Consider the following 26,153-nt stretch of genomic DNA (forward strand, 5'->3'; position numbering starts at 1 on the left):
CTTTGTGTCATAATTAATGGCCTCCATTTAGTACCTCATTATCACACATAACTATGAATATAGCAATAAATATGCAAAACTTGGCGTCCTGTGCGTAACTCAAATCATGGCCAGTCAGTTCTCAGAAAATCCTGTTTCACCAATCAAGGCCACTTCCTGTCTTTAGTGATAGAATAATGATGAATTACCAATAGGTCAATGTAAAGCCCCATCAAAGGCCTAGAGTTCAATCTATATGTGATGTGAATATTGATCCTACACTGAGTCTCTTCCCATTCGCATATTTATTTTTCTCTGGTAAGAGGTTGATCCTGAAGGCAAAAGCACTCTGTTGATTCAACAGAGTCTGAAAACGCCAATAAGAAATAATTGTGCCTTCATGAACTTGTTTGATTGTGACGTGATTGATTTGTCTGCAGCATATGCAGCTGACTGGTTAAACACTGGCAGGTTTTCGTCCATGTGAGGGTTTGTTTGTCGATGTTCGGGGTCGAGTCAAGAGAGGACGACCCTATCAGAGATTTCAATGTGTTTGTACAGGAAGGGCATGTGGATTATGTCCCATAGGAAGCTGGGTCTGTAACAGATTGCCCTGGCGAGAACTGACAAAATGCAGCACTTCCACGGTAAGAGAGATTTTATTATATAACTTTACTGTACAGCGGAGTGTGTCTCGGTTAAGGTCAGATGTAGAACGGAGACCCCAACAGTGACGTAGGAGGAGCTTCTTTACAGTGAAGACACTTTCTTTACAGGAGGAACATTAATTCAAACTGGAACGGGATATTTAAAAAAAATAAAAAATCTCACAAAACTGTTTAAGATGTGATTTTGCTAATATTTCTGGATGGATTTTCACATGAAGCTACTTCTCTGGATACCAGGAATTTCTGATACAGAATTTGCTTTCATGAGTGGATGATAATAGTGTTCTATTATTATTTAATGTGACGTTAACACGATTTGGGATAAACAGCAACTATAACAGTAGTAAGTAGATTTTCTTTTGTTAAGGGGAGTAGCCTGGTTCTTCAAATGTATATATTTGGATAGGGCTGTAGGTCATTTTATATCTAAAGAAAATAAAAAGAGATCTCCTTAATACCTTTAATGTTATTAAATTAAAAGTGAAAATGTAGTCTCCTGCTTCTCAGTTCTTCCTGAGAAAAAGACCAATCTCATATTCTGCTGTGCTTCAGATGTTCGTAGCCCTCAAACCATATTCACTTTATCAAACCATGTGGGCACAGAGGACTCAGGTGTGAACCTAATTTTTATTTATTATAAATGTTATACCACTGTCTTCGATAAAGTTTTGTCTATCCATTTATGGTTTTTATTTTTATTTTGGGGGTCTTTTTGAATTTATTTACTTCAAAAAGTACCATATTTTCTATGTAAATTAAGCTTATTTTTATGTTTTATTTTCTATTTTTTTTAACTACATTAAAATATCATTCCAATAAGTTCTTAGAGCTAAAACCTAAAGATGAAGTGACTTTGCTGTCATCTGGTGTCTTATTTTGGCTTATTTTAGAAGTCTAAATTACAGTTTTTCCCATTCATTTCTATGGGTGCCCATTTTTGACCCAAACACAAGATTAAGGAGGTTTTTTTTTTCACAAACATTGTAGAATTGAGTCAAAAAGAATGTGTGTGTGAAAAGTAGCCGAGTCTTGTACTGCTCAGATCAAGGGAAGTATTTTTTTAAAATAAATCAATACTATTTTGCCCACATTTGTCCAGAAAACGGTTTTAGGGTTAATACTTTTTTAACATGTGCTTAGATTTTCTAAAATACCAAACTTTAAGAACATCTAGCATCTCATCAAATCCTTCCAAGATCATATGATCTGAGCTACACTATCTACATTAATATACTACACCTGACTATCAGCAATTGACTTCAATTGAATTGTCTACTGTACTGTTTTTTTTCTACTGAGATATCTGGGAAAATATCCAAGACAAAGTTGATAGTCTCCAGACTGAACTCATTTTAAACCTGCCTTGTTCTTACATTTTAATATAGTTCCTTGTAGACTATATATCAAAATGTAATATTTGGGGCATTATCTTTCTTTGAATTGTATATAATATAAATTCAATTTAAATATATAATATTTAAATATTTTTTTTTTTACATTTTTTTAATTTAAATATATTTTATATTAAATATTTAAAATATTTTAATTAATTAAAAATATTGAATTGATATTCATTAAACATTTTAAATAAATTACAGTATTTTCTGTTTACATACACACACACACACACACACACACACACACATATATATATATATATATATATATATATAGGGCTATAAAATTATATGAATATATATATATATATATATATATATATATACACATATACATTTTTACTAAATTATATATATGTTTAGTAAAATGTCATCCATTAAATCACTGCTCTGAATTCAATCTGTAAGGGCTACGAAATCGATCCAATGACGGCGTTCGATTTGAGGCGAAGTTTTCATGCGTGTTCCATCTTTCCCATGGCAAAGTGATTTATAATTAAATGCATGACATTTAATCTTATGTATTAACTCGTTTCATCTGACTCCATAAATTGATGATATCGGTGCATCATTAAATATATGTTAATGTTTGACTATTCCTTTTAACTCTAATGAAAATAAAGTCAAAGTCTGTTGGAATAATCAAATATAACAATTTCTTATTTTAGGTAAATGTATTATTACAATTCCATAAGATAATCAATGCAAACCATCACATTTTCCTAGAACAAAGAACTTTACCCAACATGTGGTTATGTGAGCTGAGAGTCGCGATATTCTCAACCTCACGGGCTCATCTGAATACAGAAAATGCAGCCCTGAACTCTCCGTTGTATTTCCTTACATAGCCAGACCTTACTTGATATGTAAATCATCAGGTTACAATGGAAAGTTACTGTTCAAAGTTACTGTTTTCAGTGTTACTGACTACATGAGGGAGAAAATGTAGATAAGATGCTCAGAGGAAGGGGATCAAATGTTAATTTTGCAAGCAATGCCATTGTCGTTAGAGGCCACTGGTCAGATATTTTCTCTTTAAGCAGTTCTCCAGTCTTACAAATCCATTTTTTTTTTTCTTTTATCATAAAGGCTTGAAGACAAGTTTGTGGAACTCTACCTCCAGCTCTCAGCGGATGAAAGCCTTAAACCGATTCCCTTCATTCAATCTAAACTTGCGTCGATCCAATCACTCCACGGCACACTGCAACATTGAGCTTGTTACGCCAAAGGTGAAGGAGCGCACACAGTATGTGACAGAGAAGTTCACGCAGGTATGTTGCATTGTTGGGCTTGCTTTATATCTTGATATTAAAACTGTTTTTGTAAAAACCTCTGGCTGTTGTGCTGCTGTACAACATATTCAGATCCTCTTTAATCAAAATAGTCGAGCACTTGATAGTTGATGTCTGAATAATAAAAGCAGTTGGCACATGGAAAACAATGTGGCCAAAAACCACTCGTGGAAAGATCGTTAGGGCAGACACATGAAAGAGAAATGGCTCTTTGCCATGGCAAAAATCCATAACCCCTGTGGCCCCTGTTCCAGAACTCATAGTGGAAGATATAAGCACTCACACCACATATTGTTTTGATTATTAAACAAAATCTTAATGTATCAGTCTGCCCAAATTCTGAGTGCAAATTCTGAAATTCAGGATGGGACTTGATTTTTTTGTCAATCGGGAATTGAGTGGATTGTTGGATGGTTGAGGTTTGCTATTGGTCGACCTTATTTGAGTCACAGGTTTTCCCACACTCACGCCAGTTAACATGTCATTAAAGAAGATGACATGATGATGCGTAAGAAGTTATTTTGATTAAAGATTACAAGGGCACATTAATTAAAATCAATTATAAATAATGGCATGCATGTATAAATAATTTATGATAAACACTAATATTCCATGAAAAATAAGAACTTTCGATTGGCGACTTTAAAAGTATTCCTTTTAAAACATCAGCTTAGGCTCAATGAAATCGCATCTTATTCTTTCTTGTTCAGCTTTGAGCAAAAAAAAAAAGCACCTGATCCTCATCTCTTTCCATGCACAGGTGCTGTCTCTTGGTGCTGATGTCTTGCCCGAGTACAAGCTCCAGGCTCCAGACGTCCACAAGTGGATCATGTTGCACTACAGTCCTTTTAAAGCCATGTGGGACTGGATCATCCTCCTGCTAGTGCTCTACACAGCGGTCTTTACTCCATACTCAGCTGCTTTCCTCATCAATGAGCTGGAGGAGGAGAGGAGACAGACCTGTGGTTACACCTGTAACCCTTTAAATGTTGTAGACGTGATAGTGGACATTCTGTTCATCATAGACATTGTGATCACCTTCAGGACAACGTACGTGAATCATAATAATGAGGTTGTGACCCATCCCAAGCACATCGCTATCCATTATATCAAAGGCTGGTTTCTCATTGACATGGTGGCCGCAATTCCATTTGATTTGCTCTTCTTCAGATCTGGATCAGATGAGGTATGAGCTTCTACTGAATGTTACATTTTTAAGTAGATATAAATGTATAAGGGATATTTCAAAGCAGTTACTTTTATATGAACATCATTGAAAACAATAGGTTACTAGTCATAACCCCGGTTCTCTGAAACAACGAGTGGAGAGATCCACCTATGGTAATGGCATCAGTATCTGACCTCTGCAGAAGCATCGAATTGTACCAAGTCTGGCTTGACAGATAGGAGCACTACCTTTCCTCAGTGGGCATATATGCTTCTTGTGCAGCGGGGCAAGCTTGGTGGATCTCTCCACTCGATCTTTCAGAAAACCTGGGTTATGAACAGTAACCTTTTGTTCTCTTTCATCATCTTGTGTTTGAAGTCCCTCTATGGGAGATATGGACAGCTCCCCGGTTGCCCAATTCTTGTTCGTCCAACAAAAGTTGATGATGACCATGGCGTGTTTGTCATTTTGTTTGGTTTCGATGAGTGCGCTGATCGCTAAAGTGGCCAATCCGAGGCCGGAATTCCCTGTGGCACATTGGACAGGTCAGAAAGGATGTAGAAATCTGAGGTGCAGCCACGTGTTCTTCCTTTGTAAATTTGGCTGCTGCCTCTTCAAGATGGCACAGGAGCTTCTCCTGCTCTCACAGAGGATTGCACCATCCTGGACTTTTCTACTCCAGGCAGATCCGTCCTGTGATAGGGATTCCCAGCCTTTCAGGTCGAGTCCAAAACTCTTCAAGGAAACTTTAAGAGTGTCCTTGTAGCGCTTTTTGGAGCCACTTTGTGCTCGCTTGCCTTTTTTCAGCTCGCTAAAGAAGACTTGTTTTGTAAGTCTCACATAAGACATTCTAGTCACGTGAGCAGTCCATATAAGCTGTTCCTTCGAAAGCATGGTGTAGATGCTGGGGATATTTGCCTTGCTGAGGACTTCTGTGTCAGGAGTTCTGGCTTGTCACTTGATCCTCAGCAGCTTCCTCGAGCCCCTTTTCCACCAAAGCATTTTGAGAGCCGGTTCGGAGCCGGTGCCTGCGCGCAAACCAGTTCTTTGTGTTTCAACAGCCAAAGAACCGATTCTCAGCCAGGAGAACTGGTTCCAAAGCGGCACCAACTCTTTGCTGGACTAGAACCGTTCTTTTACCACGTCATGCTTACGTCGGGGGCTGGGGCGGGGGCTAAACATCTTTTCTGACCATAATAAAGGATCGCAAAGCCAGGAGAAACATTTGCAGAAACACGATGGAGTCCGCCTTTGTAATTGTTATGTTTGAAGTTAACGCAAGCGTTTCTATTTTTGTAAAAAAAAATTTTTGAAGACATTATGAGCAAAGAAGAAAAGTCACAATATAGAACAAATAAATGGACAGAAAAAAAGACACAATTACAGGGGTACATAACTTATCAGAAAAAATTACATATCAAACGAAAAGATTAAAAGACTTACATATTTCAATTGTTTTCAAAGCTTTCTTGGTCTACGAGTTAGAGATAATCCGAAAGTAATGTTGTATTTGCAAGCATTTTTAGCTAAGACGTATGGAGACGTTCACAGTGACGTAACGACGTCGTTCCCTGGGCGCTCTAGTCAGTGGAAAAACAAACAGGTTCTGAAGCGGTTCACAAGTTGAACCAACTCCGAACCAACTTTGAACCAGCACCAGTTCCGAACCAGTTCTTTTTTTGGTGGAAAAGGGGTATCAGACAGCTCAAATGGATATGATTCAGTTTTTGGCATGGCGCTGGTAGACTGCCCTATAGCTTCGCACCCATACAGAAGAGTTGGCAAAACAACAGCCCAGTAGACCTTCAATTTTGTCTCCTGCTTGATGCCAGTCCTTTTCCATACAGGAAAGGTGGTGGAATACACTCACAGTGAGGCCCTGAAAGCCAGAGGAGGGTCACCTGGAAAGGCATGACATGTTACAAAGTGAGTGGCTATGAAGAGCCCACACCCAGGACAGAATGGGCTACCAGGGTCCTGGTGACATCAAGCCAGTAGAAACTGACAAACGTATTGGGAGAGGCCCAGCTTGCAGCGGCACACATATCCTGCAAGGAAACCTTAAACAGAGCCTAAGAGGCAACCTTACCCCTAGTGGAGTATGCTCTGAGGCCGCCTGGAGACTGCACTCCCCTAGATCATATGGCATACATTTTGGAATTTGTTTTTCAAGTATGTCCCTGTATGGTGACATGAAGGGTGGATTTCTTTGTATGGGCACTTCTCCCGGAAGAGCGTGCACACACATCAACAAGAGCGAGAGCAAGAGTGTGCCTATCAACGTGCAAGTTCGGGTTACAGAAGCCGTCGGCAGTGCTTCAGGGAACGCCTCCAGGAGCTTGGCTGTTTTTGGTAAGACTCGGTGCAGCGTATCTGATAAAACTAAAGACTCTTCAGAGATTTGAAGGATACAATACTACTCTATAGGTACTCAAGATTAACTTGAGAGTGTGTTATGTCCCCTGAATGCTCAAAAGGCTGTTGAGATAAAGCGTGAATGCCCTGGCGGGCATTGCAGAGAACGAGATTGTTAACCTTGACGATCTCCTTCCAGAGCGAGGGCGGGGATGGGCCTTTCTCCAACTGCTGACCCATGTCAACGAGAAGATCGGCCTGTTAAGCTGAGAGCACAGAGGAGACGTAGAAAGCTCTGACAGCTAATGCCAAGGCCTTGTAGCAAGCCTGATGGATGGATGCAGAGAAGTGATCCATTTTTCTAGGGTGAACAGGCTTGGGAGGGACGAGAAGGGTCGAGATGTCTGACGATAGAGAGCTCGATGGCGGGGGGTGGGGTACCCATGCCGAGGGCCATCGTGACCTTCTCCTTGAGATTGATTCATGTGCTTTGCAAAAGTTGGAATGACAGGGAGCGGCTGCTTTATTGGGCCAGGAGGTGGTCCCAGGAGTTTCCCATCACAGACGTCCCTCTCCTAGTCAATGGACTTGGAGTCCCCTGGGTGCAGGATGTCACTGGTGTTTCCTCCGTCAAAGTATGACTGTTCGAAATCTACACTTTAATTAGTGCCACCTTAGCCTGTGCCTGTGGCGCCGGGGCTTCTTTTAAAGCACCAGACAGCGCTCTTCTTCCTCATGCTTGAGGCCAATGCCAACTACGGAGTTATAAGGATGAGAAAGCCTTTGAGCGCACCACACTCGGCCAGGCAGGCATGCGTCAGGCTATCGTTGGTGGAAGCTGCAGATATGGAAAGCACTGTCGGAATGGGCATTAAAATCCAAACAGTTGGCAGCCGTGACAGAAGGAAACAAGCGAGAAAAAAGGCAGACAGCCTAATGTAAAGTGCAGCGTGGACGGCTTGCAGGATGATGCAGCTTTAATGAAGAGCAAGACGATGACCAGCAGAGGCTAATCTGAGCAATATGTCCTCCGGAAGACACATTTGAACGTCTGAAAAAAATCCAATGGGCTGTGAGAAAATAACCAAGAGGTTGCGAGAAGCGAATGTCAACCGAGGAAAGGTAGTGCATGTTGGGTGTTTTTATGCACTTTGGTAAGGGACGATCCCTTACCTGGCATTGGACACGCTGTCAAGCCAGACTTTGATCCAACTGGATGCTTCTGCAGAGGTCAGGTACTGATGCCCTTCCCATTGGTGGATCTTGAAAGATTCGACAGACATTGAGATGATGAAAGAGAACAAGTTTCAGTTATGGGCCTCATATACATTTGTTTAAAATACATCTTTAATATAAATGTTTACATATCAGTCTTAATACAGACATTTCCCAGAATGTCAGTTGTAATTTTAGCACATTTTAACATTCTAGCATTTTGTTTTTATTTTCCATTTGCATATATCTCTTTCTATTTTGTAGTTGATATAATGCAACTAATTTGCAACATACTTTATTTAGACCAGGTTATGTTTTTAACCTTTTTGTTACTATCATTTTGTCCCTTTTTTAAAGTAATTAATTAGTCAAACCCTTGTGCTGCATTAGATTTTTAACACCGTTGAGTGCATTAAGGACCAAAAATGGCCACATATTAAACATTACCTAAAATATTATATATTATTATTATTTTCCACTTTTACCAAGTTAAATCTTTTAACCAGCATCAGTCCTCATCACAACTACCAAAAATGTATTCAATTTCAGGATTTTAACCCTTTAATTACCAGTTTTGTTTGCGAAACCATCGATTTGTATAAGAGGAAAAAACACAAAAATTCAATTATTTTCAATAAACTAAATGCAAAGAGAAAACTTTAGATTTGGATTATCACAGTCCCACTTTGCAAAAAATCCCACTTAGCGCGTTAGAGACCAAAAATGGCCACCTATTAAACATTGCCTATTGCCCAAAATAAGGTGCATTTCCACCCATAGGGAATAAATATGTAGTGACGTCATCTGGTGGAATACACTATATAATGCAAATATAATGCTTTTGCTTCAAAATGAAAGGATGTTTGTGCAAAAATCATGTTTCATGTATTACTGACAGCCTCAGATTTAAACAACGTTTTAATGGGTTTCAATGGGCCATTTTTGGTCTTTATGGTGCTCAGTGTTACTATTTGATCTACACAGTGTGTGTTATACATATTTTGCAAAATGGGATCACATTTTTTACATGTATCCAAAAAGTCACAATTTTGCCAAATTTCATACCATTTGCATTAAAACAGCCAAAATGGTCAAAGAAATTAAACTGCAAAAGACCAAAAATGTCCCTAATGCAGCATAAGGGTTAAACAAACTAAACATAAACTAAACTTTGCATTCATTTTGCACTGAACTTCTTTTAAAGGATATTATTTCCGTAATTAGTACTCATTTTAAAAGTATTTTGGTTTCACAAGGGATATCGGACTGGGGGTCACTATTTGTTTCATGATGCTCACTATTCTTTCTTTGTCCTCCCATCATCCAATTTGCAGATGACAGCCACTCTCATTGGCCTGTTGAAGACTGCTCGTCTGCTGCGGTTGGTCCGTGTGGCCAGAAAATTAGATCGATACTCAGAGTATGGAGCTGCAGTCCTCTTTTTGCTCATGTGCACCTTTTTGCTGATTGCTCATTGGTTGGCTTGTATCTGGTATGCCATTGGCCATGTGGAGAGGCCTTACATGAAGACAGGTTGGCTGGATAACCTGGCCGATCAACTGGGAAAGCATTACAACGACAGCGATGCCAGCTCAGGACCCTCCAATCAAGATAAATACATCACTGCACTCTATTTCACCATCAGTAGTCTGACCAGTGTGGGCTTTGGGAACGTCTCTCCAAACACCAACTCTGAGAAGCTTTTCTCAATCTGCGTCATGCTCATTGGCTGTACGTAACTGTAAAAAGCTCTTTATTTCACACTTAAATTTGCCATTCTCAATGTCCTGGACACTTCTTCAATCCCTTCTTGTCAAGACTACTTGGCGAGTAACATTTAGACCTAAAAACTAATGTTGGTGACCTACACTCTATAAAAGGGCTTTATTGGCATCTTTGGTTCCATGAATAACCTTTAAACATCCATTTAATCTTTCAATTGCACAAGATTATATAAAAAAAGTTATACACACTAAGAAAAAAAATGGATCTTATAAAACCTGTTCCTTGAAAGGTTATTTTGGGAACCCAAAAAGAGTATAACCAGAGTTATGGGGGATCTGAACAATTCTCTTGACAGATATTTTAATTTGTCTGTAAAATATTGAAACGCTTGCTATTTTTAGTCTGAGTCCTTTACCTTTTAAGCTCAGTGGGAATGTTTATGTCGTGGGCAAATGCTATATACCAGATGGTTATGGTTTTACTTTTAGTTTCAGATTTAGTTAAAGTTGCAGTAAGCAATTTCTGAGAAACACTGTTGATATCTGAAATCGACACCCAAGCAAACACACCCCTAGCACAAAAAAAAAAAAAAAAAAAAACAACAACAAAAAAGTGCTACGCCCCCCATAATAATGAACATGCTATGCAACCCAGCAACTATAGCCGGCACATCACCCGGCTGTGATTCAACAACAACCGCATACTTTATCTTAGTTTAGTGAAACATGCAAAAAACAATAGAGCAAAAACAAAGAAATAAACCAAAGAAACCTCGGCATCCGTCTTCAGGGCTTCCCAATCTCTAATGTCCCTCCAGCACTAAAAAGCTTTTCCAATTTTAACGCAGGTCCTAGCTTTTGCCTGAATGTAACCCTTCTTTTATCCAGTTATAACTGAGCTTATCCTCTTTTGGAACATTTTAGCCATATTTCTTTTTTTGGTTGCGTTTATCTCTTTTACACACTCACAAACTTCCCTAAGTACTTCCCTTCGGGGGTAAGAGAAAGTTATTTGGACAGACACTTGACCCTGTTATTTTTACATTGGGAGCTACTCAATGTAAACTTCAGGCAGATCCATTGACCACACAATGCAACATAATTGTGACGTCAGCAAATCTGCCAGTAAGTGGGCACTCAATAATGTACTCGGATGTACAAGAAAAAAATTTGACTTAAAGTCCCCACAAAATTGATGAAATTTGTCTAACTGTTATCTATAAGCTAGTGTGCTCCAAAACAATGACAAAAATTTGCATTTAGAAGATATAAGCATTCAAAACAGTCTCCCACTTCCGCCAGTGTGGATCATGGTTTTGGTGACATCACGCTGCACTTCAGCTTCTTATCAGATTTTATGTTCAATCAAATGCTCTCTAGAATCTACAGCGTCCCGCCCCCAAATAGACACTAAAGCTTCAGCTAAAATTGGTCACTTGTTTACACATTTACTGTTATTTACATGATGAATGGCTCATAGGCCACTATATAGGGTGTAGGGATCATTCGAATGATTAAAGGGATAGTTCACCCAAAAATGAAAATTAAGTCATTAATTACTCACCCCCATGCTGTACCAACCCCGTAAGACCTTCGTTCGTCTTCGGGACACGAATGAAGATTTTGATTCAATTTGAGAGGTGGATCGCTGCTACATAGGCTCAGTTCTCTTGCATGCGTTGTGGACATCTCTTGAACTCTCGTCTCAGGCCTACAAGGAAGAAAAGGAATAGTCGAATAAAGCCGTTATTTTTGTTTGTTTTTTCTGCACAAAAAGTATTCTCGTCACTTGATAAACTTATAGTTGAGCCACTGTCGTCACATGGAATATTTAAACATTTTCTTCAATGACTTTCTGGCCCGTCAAGTTTCAATCCCTTAGGAGCCTATGTAGCAGTGATCCACCTCTCAAATTTAATCAAAAATATCTTCATTTGTGTTCCGAAGAAGAACGAAGGTCTTACAGAGTTGGTACAGCATGAGGGTGAGTTATTAATGACTTAATTTTCATTTTTGGGTGAACTAACCCTTTAAGAAATAAAAAAAAAGTTTAACTTTTAAAAAGATGCATCTCGAGACCTTGCGGTTTTCTCCATCCCACTGCCCGCATCTGACATTTTTCAAGGCAAAAACGCATTTGAATTCACAGAATGCTATATTTTAAAGTGATATGAAGGAGATTAGTTGAAGAAACTTTTGGATGTTAGGAGGAAACTCCGGCTTTATCGAGCTCAATGGCTCTGGTCGAGCTTCAATATAAACAAAACACTATTGGCTATTTTAAAAAAAAGGAGAGGATCTGTTAGATATGACCCGCCCTCTCTTTCTTTTTCAGTGAAAATGACATCACCACATTGAATAATCCTGCACGTTTCCGGACATTTCAATGGGCCTTTAAACACAGCCTTAGAAATGTCCCACTTGCTCACTCTTTCTCCTTCCCCATCAGGAGGACGATTGACTACAAGAGTGTTTTGTTCAGTCCTATACACTATTTTTTTCTCTTATTTTCAAAGCCAGGACTGTATAAACATAATATTTTTTCAGCACACACACATAAACATCTAGCACAAAATAGTTTGTTTGGGTGTTGATTTAAATTAAAAACAGCATTTCTCAAAAATTGCGTACTCCACCTTTATAACTTACCTTTTCTTAATGTAAAAAAAATGCACTGTTGACTAAATATTCTCCTATTGATTTTTTGTTGTAGCTCTCATGTATGCCAGCATATTTGGGAATGTCTCAGCAATAATTCAGAGGCTTTACTCTGGAACAACACGCTATCACACCCAGTTGCTGAGGGTTAAAGAGTTCATCCGCTTCCATCAGATACCTGGAGATCTGAGGCAGAGACTGGAGGAATATTTCCAACATGCCTGGTCCTACACCAATGGCATTAATATGAACGGAGTAGGTTATCAATAGCCAAAGTATCATTGTTGTCTACTCCTGGTATGAATAAAAACCCAATCACACCACTTCTTTTCTAATCACAGGTCCTGAGAGGTTTTCCAGAGTGTTTGCAAGCTGACATTTGCCTGCATCTGAATCGTACTCTGCTGCAGAGCTGTAAAGCGTTTCGTGGGGCAAGTAAAGCGTGCCTGAGAGCTCTCTCCATGCGCTTCAAAACCACCCACTCGCCACCCGGAGACACCCTCTATCATCAGGGCGACATGCTCAGAGCTCTCCACTTCATCTCCCGGGGCTCCATTCAAGTGTCGCGACATAACACTGTGCTGGCCATACTGGGTGAGATTCATGCTACACCTGAGCAAACAGCTTTCTGATCCATTGGTGGTTTGAGACATAATAAAAACTACTTGCTGTTTCATGTACAGGAAAGAACGACATCTTTGGCGAGCCCATAAATCTTTACGCAGATCCTGGTCGCTGTAATGCTGATGTTACTGCACTAACCTACTGTGACCTTCACCGTATCCAAAGAGACGACCTCATAGAGGTGCTGGACATGTACCCTGCTTTTGGAGAGAGCTTTTGGAGGAAACTGGAAATCACCTTTAACCTACGAGACGTGTGTAAACTCAACGTCCCAAACACATTTACACATACCCTGAGAACTCTGAAGTAAAAAAGACGGAAACATAAACATTTATGTTCCAAGGAAATTATTATTAATTGGATTAATTAATGTTAATAAAATCAATTCCTCACAAAAGTAAATATATATTATAAACATTGATAAATCTAGCATTTAAGAATGAATAAATTGAGAATATACTGTAGGATGGATTCAAACCAGTTTTCTGGTGATGGATTCAAAGTCATTATTATGACAGAAATAATAAATAATCACAATAATTTGAATTATTTTATATGACTTGTGAAAAAAGTGTGTGTAATATTACTGAATGTGCATGTTTTTTCTAGAGTACATTACTTTCATGACTTCTTTAGCTCACTTTTAAGTCATGTGTTAAAAATCTTTTGGTGTTTTATTTGATTACACTTTAAGTTAATATATTTTAAATGTATTACATTGCAACTTCATTACAAATGTGCAATTACAAATATATTTAAATACATGACATACAAAACTAAGTTTCGATAGAGATTATTATTATAAATAAATTACTTGCCCGGTTTCACAGACAAGGCTTAATCTAGTCCCAGACTAAAATGCATGTTTTTAACTGTTTTAACTGAAAGCAACTTGCTCTGGCATGTCTTAAAATAGTTCAGGGACAAGGTTTTGTCTCAAGATGCATATCAGTAATGTTTTTTAATCAAAGCCCTGTCTGTGAAACCAGTAAAGATGCAATTTAGTCCTCCTTGAATGAAAAGCACTCTATAGTTTTTCATTTAAACTATAAAGCATTTTGATTTAATTACAATTAACAAGCAATTTTACGGTAAATCTCCGAAAACACCAAATTCATTTCGCTCTTAAGTCTCTTTTATAGTATATAATTTCTGTAATAATTACGCTTTTGAAAAGGATGCTAAAGTGTACTTTTTCCACAACGCATAAGACATTATTAATATAATTTAAATTACATTGAGAAAAATCCTCTCTGTACAGTAATCATTGTTTTAATTGGTATGTAATCAGGCTGAACAGATGATGGAAAGTGAAAACTTGGACTGCGGTTACCATGCAAGCCGAATACGACACAGACAAAACTCAATAGACAGGCGCAACCGGCCAGGTGAGGAGAACACCCACAAACAAACTCTGAAATACCCTTTTAGACATAGAATAATGTAGTTCACGTTTCAAAAAACTTTTGCTGATAATTTACTCACCCCCATGTCATCCAAGATCTCCATGTCTTCTGTCGAAAAGAAATTAAGGTTTTTGATGAAAACATTCCTGCATTTTTCTCCATATAATGGACTTCAATGTGAACCAAACGGTTCAAAGTCCAAAAGACACTTTTAGTGCAAACTGTTCAAAGGGCTTTAAACGATTCCAGACGATGAATAAGGGTCTTATCAAGTGAAACGATCGCTCATTTAGAAAAAAAAAAAAAAAACAACTAAGTTTAAGTTTTAAAAACTCAAATGGTCAGAACTTGCTCTGTTCTGTGATGCACGTTCGTGACTCTCCTGCTGTTTGAACTCGTTTATCAAAATGGACGAATCTTTTTCTGAGTCAATTCGTTCGTTTCGTTCGTTGAATGAACCAAATGACTCGGAAAAAGATCCGTTCATTTTGATTAACGAGTTCGAACACGACAGCGTGCATCGTAGTACAGAGCAAGGCGACCATTTGAGCTTATAAAACTTAAACCTTTGTTATTTATTTATTAAATGAGCGATCGTTTCACTTGATAAGACCCTTATTCATCATCTGGAATCTTTTAAAACCCTTTGAACAGTTTGCACTGAAACTGTCTTTTGGAATTGAACCGGTCAGTAGTGCTATATGGAGAAAAATGCTAGAATGTTTTCATCAAAAACCTTAAATTCTTTTCGACTGAAGAAAGAATGACATGGATATCTTGGATGACATGGGGGTGAGTAAATTATCAGCAAAAGTTTTTTTCAAAACCGAACTACTTTAATATTGTGAAGTCAACATTTACAAAGTAAAAATGTTTTAACTGTACAAACAAACTAAAACATATTTCAGAATAGTTTAATTCACAGTTCACAATTCACATACCCTCATTTTAGACGAGAATAATTTTGTAGATTGTGTAAAAAAAATATATTTGGATCAACTAACTAAAAAAAAAAAGTCCGTATGAATACAAATTCAGCAAATAGATTGTGAAAGTACACTTTTTTTTTCTTGCTACTCTAGATGGAATGGACCAGAATGACTCTTACCCATCTGGGACGTGTTCGGCGCTGGGTCATCACCATTCTCTGACTGCTCACATGCACTGGGAGGAGCTGTGCAGCTGTGCAAGCTCCACATCGCAGTCCAGCGAAAGCCTCAGCAAGTCTCCCATCAGCCATTGTGAGCTGTATACCTCTGAAGCAGACCATCTGGACTTCCCCTCTCCTGTTGTGAGACTAATACCAGCGAGTGGCGCCTCTGGGAACAGCAGAGAGCCTGGCATGGATATGGGGCAGTTGGGTGGGTATACATACAATACATGTAATATGAAAAAATCTGGGTCCTGAAACCAAACCATAGAGTGCTGTAGAGATGACTTATATTTGTAGGCCAAAACCCAGAAATGGGTGAGCATTTTACATTTACATTTGTTCATTTAGCTGACACTTTTATCCATGACTTACAATTGCTATACATGTCAGAGGTCGCACACCTCTGGAGCAACTATGGGTTACATGTCGTGTCTCACAGTGGATTCGAACCCGGGTGTCTCACACCAAAGACATGTGTCTTATCCACTGCGCCATCACCACCTCATCATAGCACTTCCAGTTCAGTGGATTGTTGGAATGAGGTTTTGGTTAAACGCCTGAAATATGCTCTGTGGTTAACAGAAGCTCAAGATATTAGAAGCTCAAATCTTATTCTATGACATAAAATACAGTAATACTCCCCTTGTGATTTTTTTAAAGGTTTTACTTGTCTTGAAAAAGGCGGTTGCTAACAAGTGGTTAAGTAGGAGGACTACAGTATACAGAGGTTGTCGGGGACATTAAACGTCATCACGCCGAACAGGAAAACACATCTACTCACTAGTTAAAGTCGTGCGAGTGTGGTGTAGTTTGTTTATAGCGTAGATATTGTTTTTGTATCTGGACATTCTATTTAGGCTTCAAAATTCATAAAAGTTGTTTTAATTTTAAATTTTAAAAAGATTATTATGATGAATAAAATGTGTAAGTATCATAAACTTTGGTTATCAACAGAGGTGGAAAGAGTACTGAAAATTTGTACTCAAGTACAAGTACAAGTAGTTCCTAAAATAATACTCAATTACAAGCAAAAGTACTGGTGTTAAAAATGTACTTAAGTAAAAGTACAAAGTACCCCTCTCAAAAACTACTCAAGTACTAATTACTAATTACTTTTAGCCTGTGATATTTATTTACTTTTATGGAAACCAAGTTATAAAAATGGTCTAATATGATTATTATTAATGAATTATAATACAAAATAAATAAGCTTATTGGGTTATTTTATGTATAAACTTCTTTTTTTCTCTTTTTTTTTACAATAAAGATTTCCAAAAGTACCCTACTAATATTTCAAAAGTTATCAGCATTTAGCACTGACACAAATGTACCATCTAGACAGACTGTCAATCAGTGCAGTTACACTGTTATGCCAGTGGGTCATGGCCGGCAAGATACTGTTTTTATGAAAGAGTCATTATTAAACTCTTCATTCTAAGCTTAAAACACGGATTCAATATTAATAAAACAATGTGTTGACAATGACATACAATTTAACTTTTTAATCTAAGTTTACAATGTTAAATCTTTATTACGGTAGGCTATATGTGCTTGTCACCAGAGTAATGCTGAAGCTCATGTTTCAAGTGATGTTTTTAGTCAAATTATCGTGAGGTCTTCCCAACTTTAAAAACAAAAACAACTGAACGATCACATATCACTGCAGAAACAAAGTTTCTATAAAAAAAAAAAAACACTGTCTCCTTTCCTTCCTCTGTATAAGAACAACTCCTCCATGTGGGGTCATGGGCACTCGTCATCTGGTATTTCTTCTGAATTTTCAATGAATTCAGTGTCTCGAATGTCCATGTCCATTACGGCAAAGTTCTTTGATAACACTAAAATAGAAACTGAAGGACGTGTGAGGACGAATATAGCTCTCCAGGAACCGGACTTTTTATTGGCCCGCCCACGATCAGTTATTTCCATTGGATACCCAAATGCTGGTCAAAGATTTGAATAATTGTTGAATTCAAATTGTACAAGTACTTTGTAATTAATGGGATTTTTAAAGTAGTGAAGTACATTACTTAACTTAATTTGTACTCAAGTACAAGGAAAATTACAGACTAAAAAATGTACTCATAAAAGTACAAGTACACGAAAAAACTACTTAATTACAGTAATCTGAGTAGTTGTAATTCATTACTTCCACCTCTGGTTATCAATGAGCTTATTTTCTGCAATAATCCAAAAGCCGGTTTTTATCATGAGGGTGATGCTAAAGGTCCGAAATTTTTGTGCGTAAAAAAATTAATACGACCTCAAGTTATGTCAATCACGCTTAAACAATGCCTCGGAAACTTTCGTCCATCATAAAAAAAGAAATTCCGGGTTTCCCTACAAAAATACGTCATCACTGCAGGAATTTATTGACTAATTTGGGGTCATTGTAGGTCATTTCAAACACTATTTTAGTGCTAAACATTTTTACAGTTGAAAAATTACTGCACCCGTAAAATCTCTCAAACTTTAAATGACGTATTGTAAATGTGAATGTTTTTCTTAAATTGTTGGATTTGTTATTATTCAATATCTCCTCCAAACAGCAGCTCCTCCTCCATCTGGATTGTACCATTACTGGACTGACCACCAGGCAGCTCATTATGCTGAACAGTCTCAGTGCCTCCCCTCTGTCTGGACCTCATGTCCTCCACCACTCTTTCCAGATCATCATCCCAGCGAACTTGACTCCAGACTGGAGCTCCTGCAAAGTCAGCTCATGAGGTATCTTATAGGAACAGTTAAAGGGATAGTTCACTTTGAAATTAATTTTTGATATTTTTTAGCTTACCTCAAGGGCATCCAAGATGTAGATGTCTTAGTTTCCACAGTATTTTCAATTTTGATATTTTTCCCTCAAACCGTTGTTGTCTATCAGTCATATAATGGAGGTTTAGGGGGTCCACCCTCGGTTCACCTCTTAAGAGTAAAGGTAAGTACACATTGATGGCCTAAGACACGAAACGAGCGGTTTGTGTGAGAAAACGAACAGTATTTATGTCGTTTTTACTTCTTGTAATCACGGCCACGTCCAACTGATCTGACGACACGGGCGCTCCGGTCTGCGCATGCGCCGGAAGTGATCGCTTGCGTGTGTACGTCACTCATTGTTTACACAGAGATTTGAAAGATTTACCTTTCACTGTGAAGATCTAAACATATTTACATAGGCGTCATTTACAGGGGGGACGGGTGGGACATTATGCACTATCGCGGGCTCTTCAAAATACCGTGAAAAATAATAGATTCGAATTTAGACTTTTAGAGCGTGCATTAACTTATTTTCCATCAACCGCTCAAACACTGTGTATAGGCTATGCTGCGCAAAACACGCACGCACTCTGATGTAAACAATCCCCACATAAGCACTGTGTGCATGCGACAGTGCGCACTAGTCAAACAATCCTCACATGGAGTAGAAGCATGGCGGAACACTCACGACGATTTATCCCCGCAGGGCTGCCAACTCTCTCACGCATTCAGCTTGAGACTTTCAGACAGGACGCGGAATACGCGCGCGACACGCAGGGATGTTTTGCAGCTGCGTCGACCTGCATCGACCAACACACGCCGGGGTTAAAGTTCAAAATAGTTCAACTTTTTATTTGTAAAATGGCAAATCCCGTTGTAGGCTATCTGAAGGGCAACGTTGAACCAAGCGGCCGCAGCGTCGCGCATTCCGCGTCCTGTCTGAAAGGCGCTTAACGCATTTGACACTTTTCACACGCTCTCCCACAGAGAAAAATCACAGAGCAAAGAGGACACTGACACCGACAGACTAGACAGAGCAGGTTACTTTTGATATGAAAGTTGTTATTGATAAATCAGCTCTTATGTTCTGATCACAGATCGTTGCTCCTCAGTTCAAGTAAACCGATCATGTCACTTTCGTTTTTATTTAAAGATACAGTACAACTTACCGAAAGGTATATTTACTTATTGTATACATAATAACGATCAATAAGTGTTTTTAAACACGGAAAGAGGTCAGTAACACTGCAGGTCAGTAACAGTTGTGTCACAAAACGTTACATTTACCTCAGGAAAGCTATTTAATGACCAGCAAATTAGTTGAATAGAAAAAAATAGCAAGGAGTATTTTTGCTAAATATTATATTTAATTTGTATTTTTTTTGTATTTTTTTTTCTTGAGAAATATAAAAGACTGAGGCCTACCTAATATTTATCCAAAAGAGTCAATATTGAATTAAGACTGAAATCAAATCCAAGAATTTAATTGAATAATACAAACAGTAACCTACCAGTCATTGTACCATAAACATTGTAACATGTTGTCACTAAACTTCAAAAAGTGACAAAAATAACGAGGTAAAAACGATATAAATACTGTCCGTTTTCTCACAAAAACCGCTCGTTTCGTGTCTTAGGCCATCAATGTGTACTTACATTTACGAGTCATTAAATCATGTTTAATTTGGACTTCTCTGTGCATGCTTTTTGGTGGACCCCCTTAGCCTCCAGTGTATGACTGATAGACAACACCAGTTTGACTGAAAAATGTCAAAATTGAAAATACTGCGGAAACAAAGACACCTACATCTTGGATGCCCTTGAGGTAAGCTAAAACATATCAAAAATTAATTTCAAAGTGAACTATCCCTTTAAAGACGTCTATCAGATTTTAGTAAACGGCAGATGCTTTCCAGATGAAGTGATCTTTAACAGACATCTTGCAGTGTGTGTGTGCTTATGTGTGCTATCTGGGAACCATTGTATCTGCACCGGGCGCATTAATGTTTTTTGAGGCTGTCTACACTAGACACAATCATTATAAACGGGTACATTTGTCCCTCTATGGGTGCATGAGTACTGAAACGTCCATTGTAGGCATGTAGCAATGCAATGCCCCGTTCACTTTGACATGTTCATGACCCGTTTAATCTTTAAAGGTCTAAAAACAGTGATTTTTGGCTTGCAATTTTCTAACCGAAGCGGAATGTCTTTATGTAGAAAGAGCCGTGCCGGTAAAACCTCACTCGCCTGCCTTCAAGTGGTGCACTAGCAACTGACGCTCTAAAAGCTGCGGTCTTTAGCGTCTCCTGTGTCAGTTCTAATACCATTTGGAGCAGTGCAAGTAGAACCGGAGGGGTTACATTGGTGACGTGAGCCTTAGGGGGGGGTGAGTGTAACAGAGCTTTGCAAGTAAACCTCATTCCAGTCCCTCCAGGATTTCATGATTTTTTTTTTTTGTGATTTTTGCGATCAAAATGACTGATTTTGTGGTGGTAATTTCCAAACATTTGTGAAAAAATTTGCGATTTATATTTAACATTTACCATAATAGTATTCAGTCCTTCCAGAAAAACGCGGAGATTTTTTTGTGATTGTTGCGGGCAAAAATTGATTGATTATGCGGCCAGTTTTCTTTAAAAATGCGATGGAATATGTGGGATATTTATGCAATTTTATGCGATGAAATTGCTGGAATTTGCAAAAATTGAGGGAACTTGCAAAAATTGCGGTTTGATGAAAAAGAGAAAAAAAGTGATTCCCCAACATCCTGTTAATATAAGAGTCATTTCTTATTACTTCCTTTGATAAACAAGCATACTACATCATAGAAAGTGCTGGGAATATTTAATTTCTCATCTTGTTTTATTTCAGACTGTATGAGTGTAAATAAGGTGTGGCCCCTTTAAGAGCTGCGTGCTCCCTGTTGAACTCTCTGCAGTGTTATATGTGCGCCTCGAACACCCATGTGTGCGGGTAATTTCTGTTTGATGCTACTACTTTTATCTTATGTTGTTTATTAAGTAACGATGTGACGGTAGAACGTGTGACAGACAGTTATACGAGTTCGATTTGTGAGATGTCAATCGCCTCCGTGAGTCTGTCTGGCGTCGCGTAATTGCGTCACTTCAAACGTTCCCATGGAAACAGGGGGAAATGGCTGCTCTTATGTGAAGCAAACGCAACATTTTTCAACTTTCTGCTAAGAATCATGTGACTTTTTTTGCAACGAAAATGCGAGGATTATGAAATTATGCAAACCCCGCATATTTTGCACGGAAATCGGCAATTTATGCGGCGAAAGTGCGGCGTATTTGAAAAAATGCGGCCCCCGCATAAATATGCGGACTTTGGCTGATTTTGCATTGAATTCAGCGATCGCATAATCGCGTTTTTCTGGAGGGACTGGTCATTCCCCTGGCTTCAACTGATGCTAGAGGCTGCAATCTTTAGCACTCTTGCTGGCATGCCTGCTTCCCATGCCAGAGACGCTGGTTCGAATCCCGCTCGGCGCGGTGCGTGTAGAACCAGAGGGGTTACATCTTCCCATGCATCAGCCATTGTCCCACAGCAACTAAACACCCTCTGACAGCAGCCAAGCCCCAAACCACTCTCTTGATTAAACTCATACAGCGACCCGTGGCTGTCAAGCTCTTCTCGCCACTGATTCTCACGTGTCACATAACTTGATAAATGAATGGTTTAAGGCAAGATGTCCAGCAAATAACGACTTAAATACTGCAGCATTCTGCTCCCTTTCTCTTAGGCTAGAGACCAGAATGACAGCAGACATCAATGTGATTCTTCAGCTTCTCCAGAGACAGATTGCACCCGTGCCTCCAGCGTATAGCTCTGTTTTACCTGACAACCACATTCCTGACCCCGCAACACTGTATGGAAGCAGCACACCGGTACTTCACAGCATGTTCCCCATTACAAATATTCAACTGGACAGTAGAAGCACTGCCATTCAGGTAAAAGTGCTGTCCAAAAAAAAAAAAAAAAAAAAAAAACTACTTTCAGATAATGTTAATGGCCACTTTAGTAAAATATAAAAGGACACTTGAATGTACTTAAAGAGAGTACACTCTCATGACTGTTTCTGAACAAACTCAAAGGGAAAGTTCACTTTGAAATTAATTTTTGATATGTTTTAGCTTACCTCATGGACATCCAAGATATAGGTGTCTTTGTTTCCACAGTAGTTTCAATTTTGATATTGACTGTGGTTACAAGAGGTAAAAACGATGTAAATACTGTTCGTTTTCTCACACAAACCGCTCGTTTCGTGTCTTAGGCCATCAATGTGTACTTACATTTACGAGTCATTAAATCATGTTTAATTTGGACTTTTCTGTGCATGCTCTTTGAGGTGGTGACCATAGACCTCCATTATATGACTGACCGTTTAGAACGGTTTGACCTAAAAATATCAAAATTGAAAATACTGCGGAAACAAAGACACCTACATCTTGGATGCCCTTGAGGTAAGCTAAAACATATCAAAAATTAATTTCAAAGTGAACTATCCCTTTAAAAGTGCCCTTTGTAATCATGTCAAATTTCTTTTAAGAAGTAGCCTACACTTATTTTGATGTGACTAACATAGTAAAGCACATGTAAAGCACTTGATTATAATTTCACTTAAGTGCGTTATATTTGAGATTACATTTAAAGTTAATAAAATTAAAACTTTAATAAATAAAAAAATATATATAAAAAAAATTAAATTAATTAAATTAATAAATAAATGAAGAGTTCAGATGCAAAAGCCTCTAAATGCCATTTGAAATTTTCTTCTAAAATGACCATTTTTATCAAGCTTGTATATTTAAGTTCAGTAATTTCACTTAAATGACAATTAATAGGTAATCTTCATTGCCATTTAAGTGAAATTATTGAACTTGAATATACAAGCTTGATAAAAATGATCATTTTAGAAGAAAATTTCAAATGGCACTCAGAGGCTTTTGCATCTGAACTCTTCAAATATATTTAAATGTGACATACAATGAAAAAATATTAAAGTGTGGGAGTTTGCACTGAAGTATATATTATTAATTATACTATTACATACTTTTAAAAGTATGTTCAAGTGTACTTTTTCACAAGTCAAGACACCTTTATTTTTTAGGAATACAGATTGTTTCAAAGCAGCATTGCAGTAATAACAGGACAATGTTTCAATGATGCAAACAGAGTTTAATTCGGCTGTACAGCAGCTCTAAAATAAAGATTGTCATTGATCAACTGAAGTCAGTTCAGTGTCATCGTCCATCACTGTTTTTGCTGAGCTGTTTTATAGCCGAATTTAACTAATTAAAGGAGCTGTATATAAGAACTTTTTCAAATAATCATAAAATGGCCCTGAAATGTCACCCATGTTCATTTCAAATACTTATATCACTGAAAACAGTAGTCCAGCCAGGATATTGTCATTATAAAAGTGAACTGATGTTGATGTTGTCATGTGTTTTGTTCTGATGCTCCGCCCTCCACCGATCTACCAATCACGGAGTCGGTAGTGTTGCTGCATTCGGGTTGCCAGCTCTGCTCTAGTTACCACAGCTGCAGATACAGACGTGTCGGATAAAAAAATATTGGATCCTGCATCCTATCTGGCAACCTCGAGTCAGGGGGGAGGGGATACACCGTTCTACACTACTTTGAAACTGATTGCAGTACCAGTTTTGGCCACAATCTTGCATGCGGCTCATAGCCGGATAATGGAACTAATAACTAATGTTCTTTACAACGGAACTGTATCAACACTGAACTGACTTAAGCTGAACAATGACACTATTTTCTTTTTAGAGCAGCTGTACAGGAAAATTGAACTCTGTTTGCATCATTCACAAAAGTTGCAACATCTGAATGTGTAGAATTGTTGTTCCAAAACCATCCTGATCCTAAATACTAACCTTTAGCGATACCCACAGTAAGCTAATGACAAGCTGAAGTAAACTTTGTTTGTGTTTTTTTTTTTTTTTTACAAGAATGAACAATAAACCAAATGAAAAATCTTTAAAACTGTGTTTCCAGAGTTCAACCCAGCCAGAATCCATGTTCAAGTCAAATTCCCAGGGTTCTCTGTCCAGTGGCGTTCACATGGGAGCCGCGTCAGATGACTGCGAACCTGATAAACTAGAAACCAATGCTGTCTCAACTCCAGCGCTAAAGCCCATTTTTATAGATGCACCGCGGCTCTGTGCGTCTCCCCGCTTCCCCTCGTTGCCTGGCAACCTGGACACTTCATCACACCCAGAAGACATTCAAAAACACATGTCTGATCCTTCCTTGCCAGTCAGCTAAAACCACAACACGCCATCAACCAGCTTTCATGACAGAACAATGAGTACACATCAAAACTCCGTCGATAAAACCCCTGCTTATGTTGTGTTGTGGGGTAGATGCCAGGAGGACCATGCGGTTCCATCATCTTGGTTAACCGCGTGTTGCTGCCCACCAGATAGGACAGCCCCAAACTAGCACTAGTAGCATGAAAACTCAAACTGGTACTTTCAGCCGAGTACAAAAGCACAAGAAACACTAATGGACAATCCTCCATAAGCCACAGTTCTCAAACCTCAGTCGTGGGCAGTTGTGTCTAATGGTTAAAGAGTCAGGCTGGTAACCGGACAGCTGCTGCGGGTTCGATTCTCTGAGCAAAGCAAAGGCACCCAACCCCCAATCGCTCCCCGGGCGCCACAGCAAATGGCTGCCGCACTGCTCCGGGTGTTTGTGAGTGTTCACTATTCAATGGGTCAAATTTACTAACAGCTTGAGCCAGCGCAAACCCTCTTTTAGCATTAAAGGCACCTTTTTGATAAAAATCTTTTTGTTGTACATGTTCTTCAGGCAGTGTGACTCAGGAAACACTCACACTTGAAGACAAACCTTTGGAAAGACCTAACTGAGGAATGTCTCTGTATGACTGGCATTGAACTGTGTATATTCTGTGTATTTACTTTATGTAGCCTAATTAAAACAATGTTCATTAAGAATGTGATAAATCTTGGGACTGTTCTTTGAAAACCCGCTACTTTAAAATAAAATCATCATGTTAATCATCATATTTCATTTAGTGGCCCGTTCTCATCCTTTATCGTCACATAGACAAAACGGCGCTATACTACGCACATGGCACCCTTTATCGTTAATATTCACGCGAACCCAAGGCGTCATAAATCCTTTAGCGTAATATGAGACTACCCTACCCTACCCCACACCTAAACCTAACCATCACAGCGCGTGTTATATTAACGATAACGGGTGCCGTTTTGTCGTATAGCGTTCTGTGTGACGCTAAAGGATGAGAAAGCGTTCAGTCGGACAGTGGCTAGAATATCTGCTCTTTCTAATTTTAAGAATTCAACTATTTTAGTGCTGGAAAATAATATATGTTGAAAATGGAAAACAGTTTATGATGTAGGCTACGTGACCTGCCCACACCATTTGGAGATTAATCATGATAAACACCCTGCAACAATAAAACCAGTAACATTAAATTAAAACAGCCTGTTGTATTCCAATCATTCCTCCCGCAGTAACTTTAGCAGCTTTCAGCTCAAATTTAGTTATGAAACTACGTAAATATAAGTATGGGATGTATGTAGTGACCACAAATGTTAAATCAAAACTCTTATTGTATATCTTTGTGTTTCCCCTATTTCATTACAGCCTGAGATTCTTTTAAAAAGTAATTAGGGAGGAATGTTGATATAATGTATTGCATATTTTTTTAAATAAATTCATATCCA

General features: G+C 38.4%; 1 protein-coding gene across 1 annotated transcript; it reads left to right on the forward strand.

The window, feature by feature from the left end:
* Nucleotides 1–3,116: 3,116 nt before the first annotated feature.
* kcnh6b (potassium voltage-gated channel, subfamily H (eag-related), member 6b) lies at nt 3,117–25,677 on the forward strand. Its single transcript, XM_089121819.1, has 12 exons — nt 3,117–3,319; nt 4,092–4,522; nt 5,515–5,517; nt 9,409–9,805; nt 12,512–12,711; nt 12,798–13,050; nt 13,140–13,333; nt 14,372–14,468; nt 15,569–15,875; nt 18,202–18,366; nt 22,160–22,367; nt 24,436–25,677. Exons 1-12 carry the CDS (start codon nt 3,178–3,180, stop codon nt 24,703–24,705), a joined length of 2,667 nt encoding a protein of 888 aa, XP_088977945.1. The 5' UTR covers nt 3,117–3,177; the 3' UTR covers nt 24,706–25,677.
* Nucleotides 25,678–26,153: the final 476 nt, after the last annotated feature.

This window comes from Pimephales promelas, chromosome 17 (genome assembly GCF_988280905.1).
Source record: "Pimephales promelas chromosome 17, fPimPro1.hap1.1, whole genome shotgun sequence".
In the NCBI taxonomy this organism is placed as follows: Eukaryota; Metazoa; Chordata; class Actinopteri; order Cypriniformes; family Leuciscidae; genus Pimephales; species Pimephales promelas.

Coding starts and splice junctions, on each gene's coding strand:
- kcnh6b (XM_089121819.1), top strand. CDS start 3,178: ATGAAAGCCTTAAACCGATTCCCTTCATTCAATCTAAACTTGCGTCGA. Junction 13,334..14,371: donor TCACCTTTAACCTACGAGAC/GTGTGTAAACTC, acceptor GTATGTAATCAG/GCTGAACAGATGATGGAAAG. Junction 22,368..24,435: donor GTAGAAGCACTGCCATTCAG/GTAAAAGTGCTG, acceptor CTGTGTTTCCAG/AGTTCAACCCAGCCAGAATC.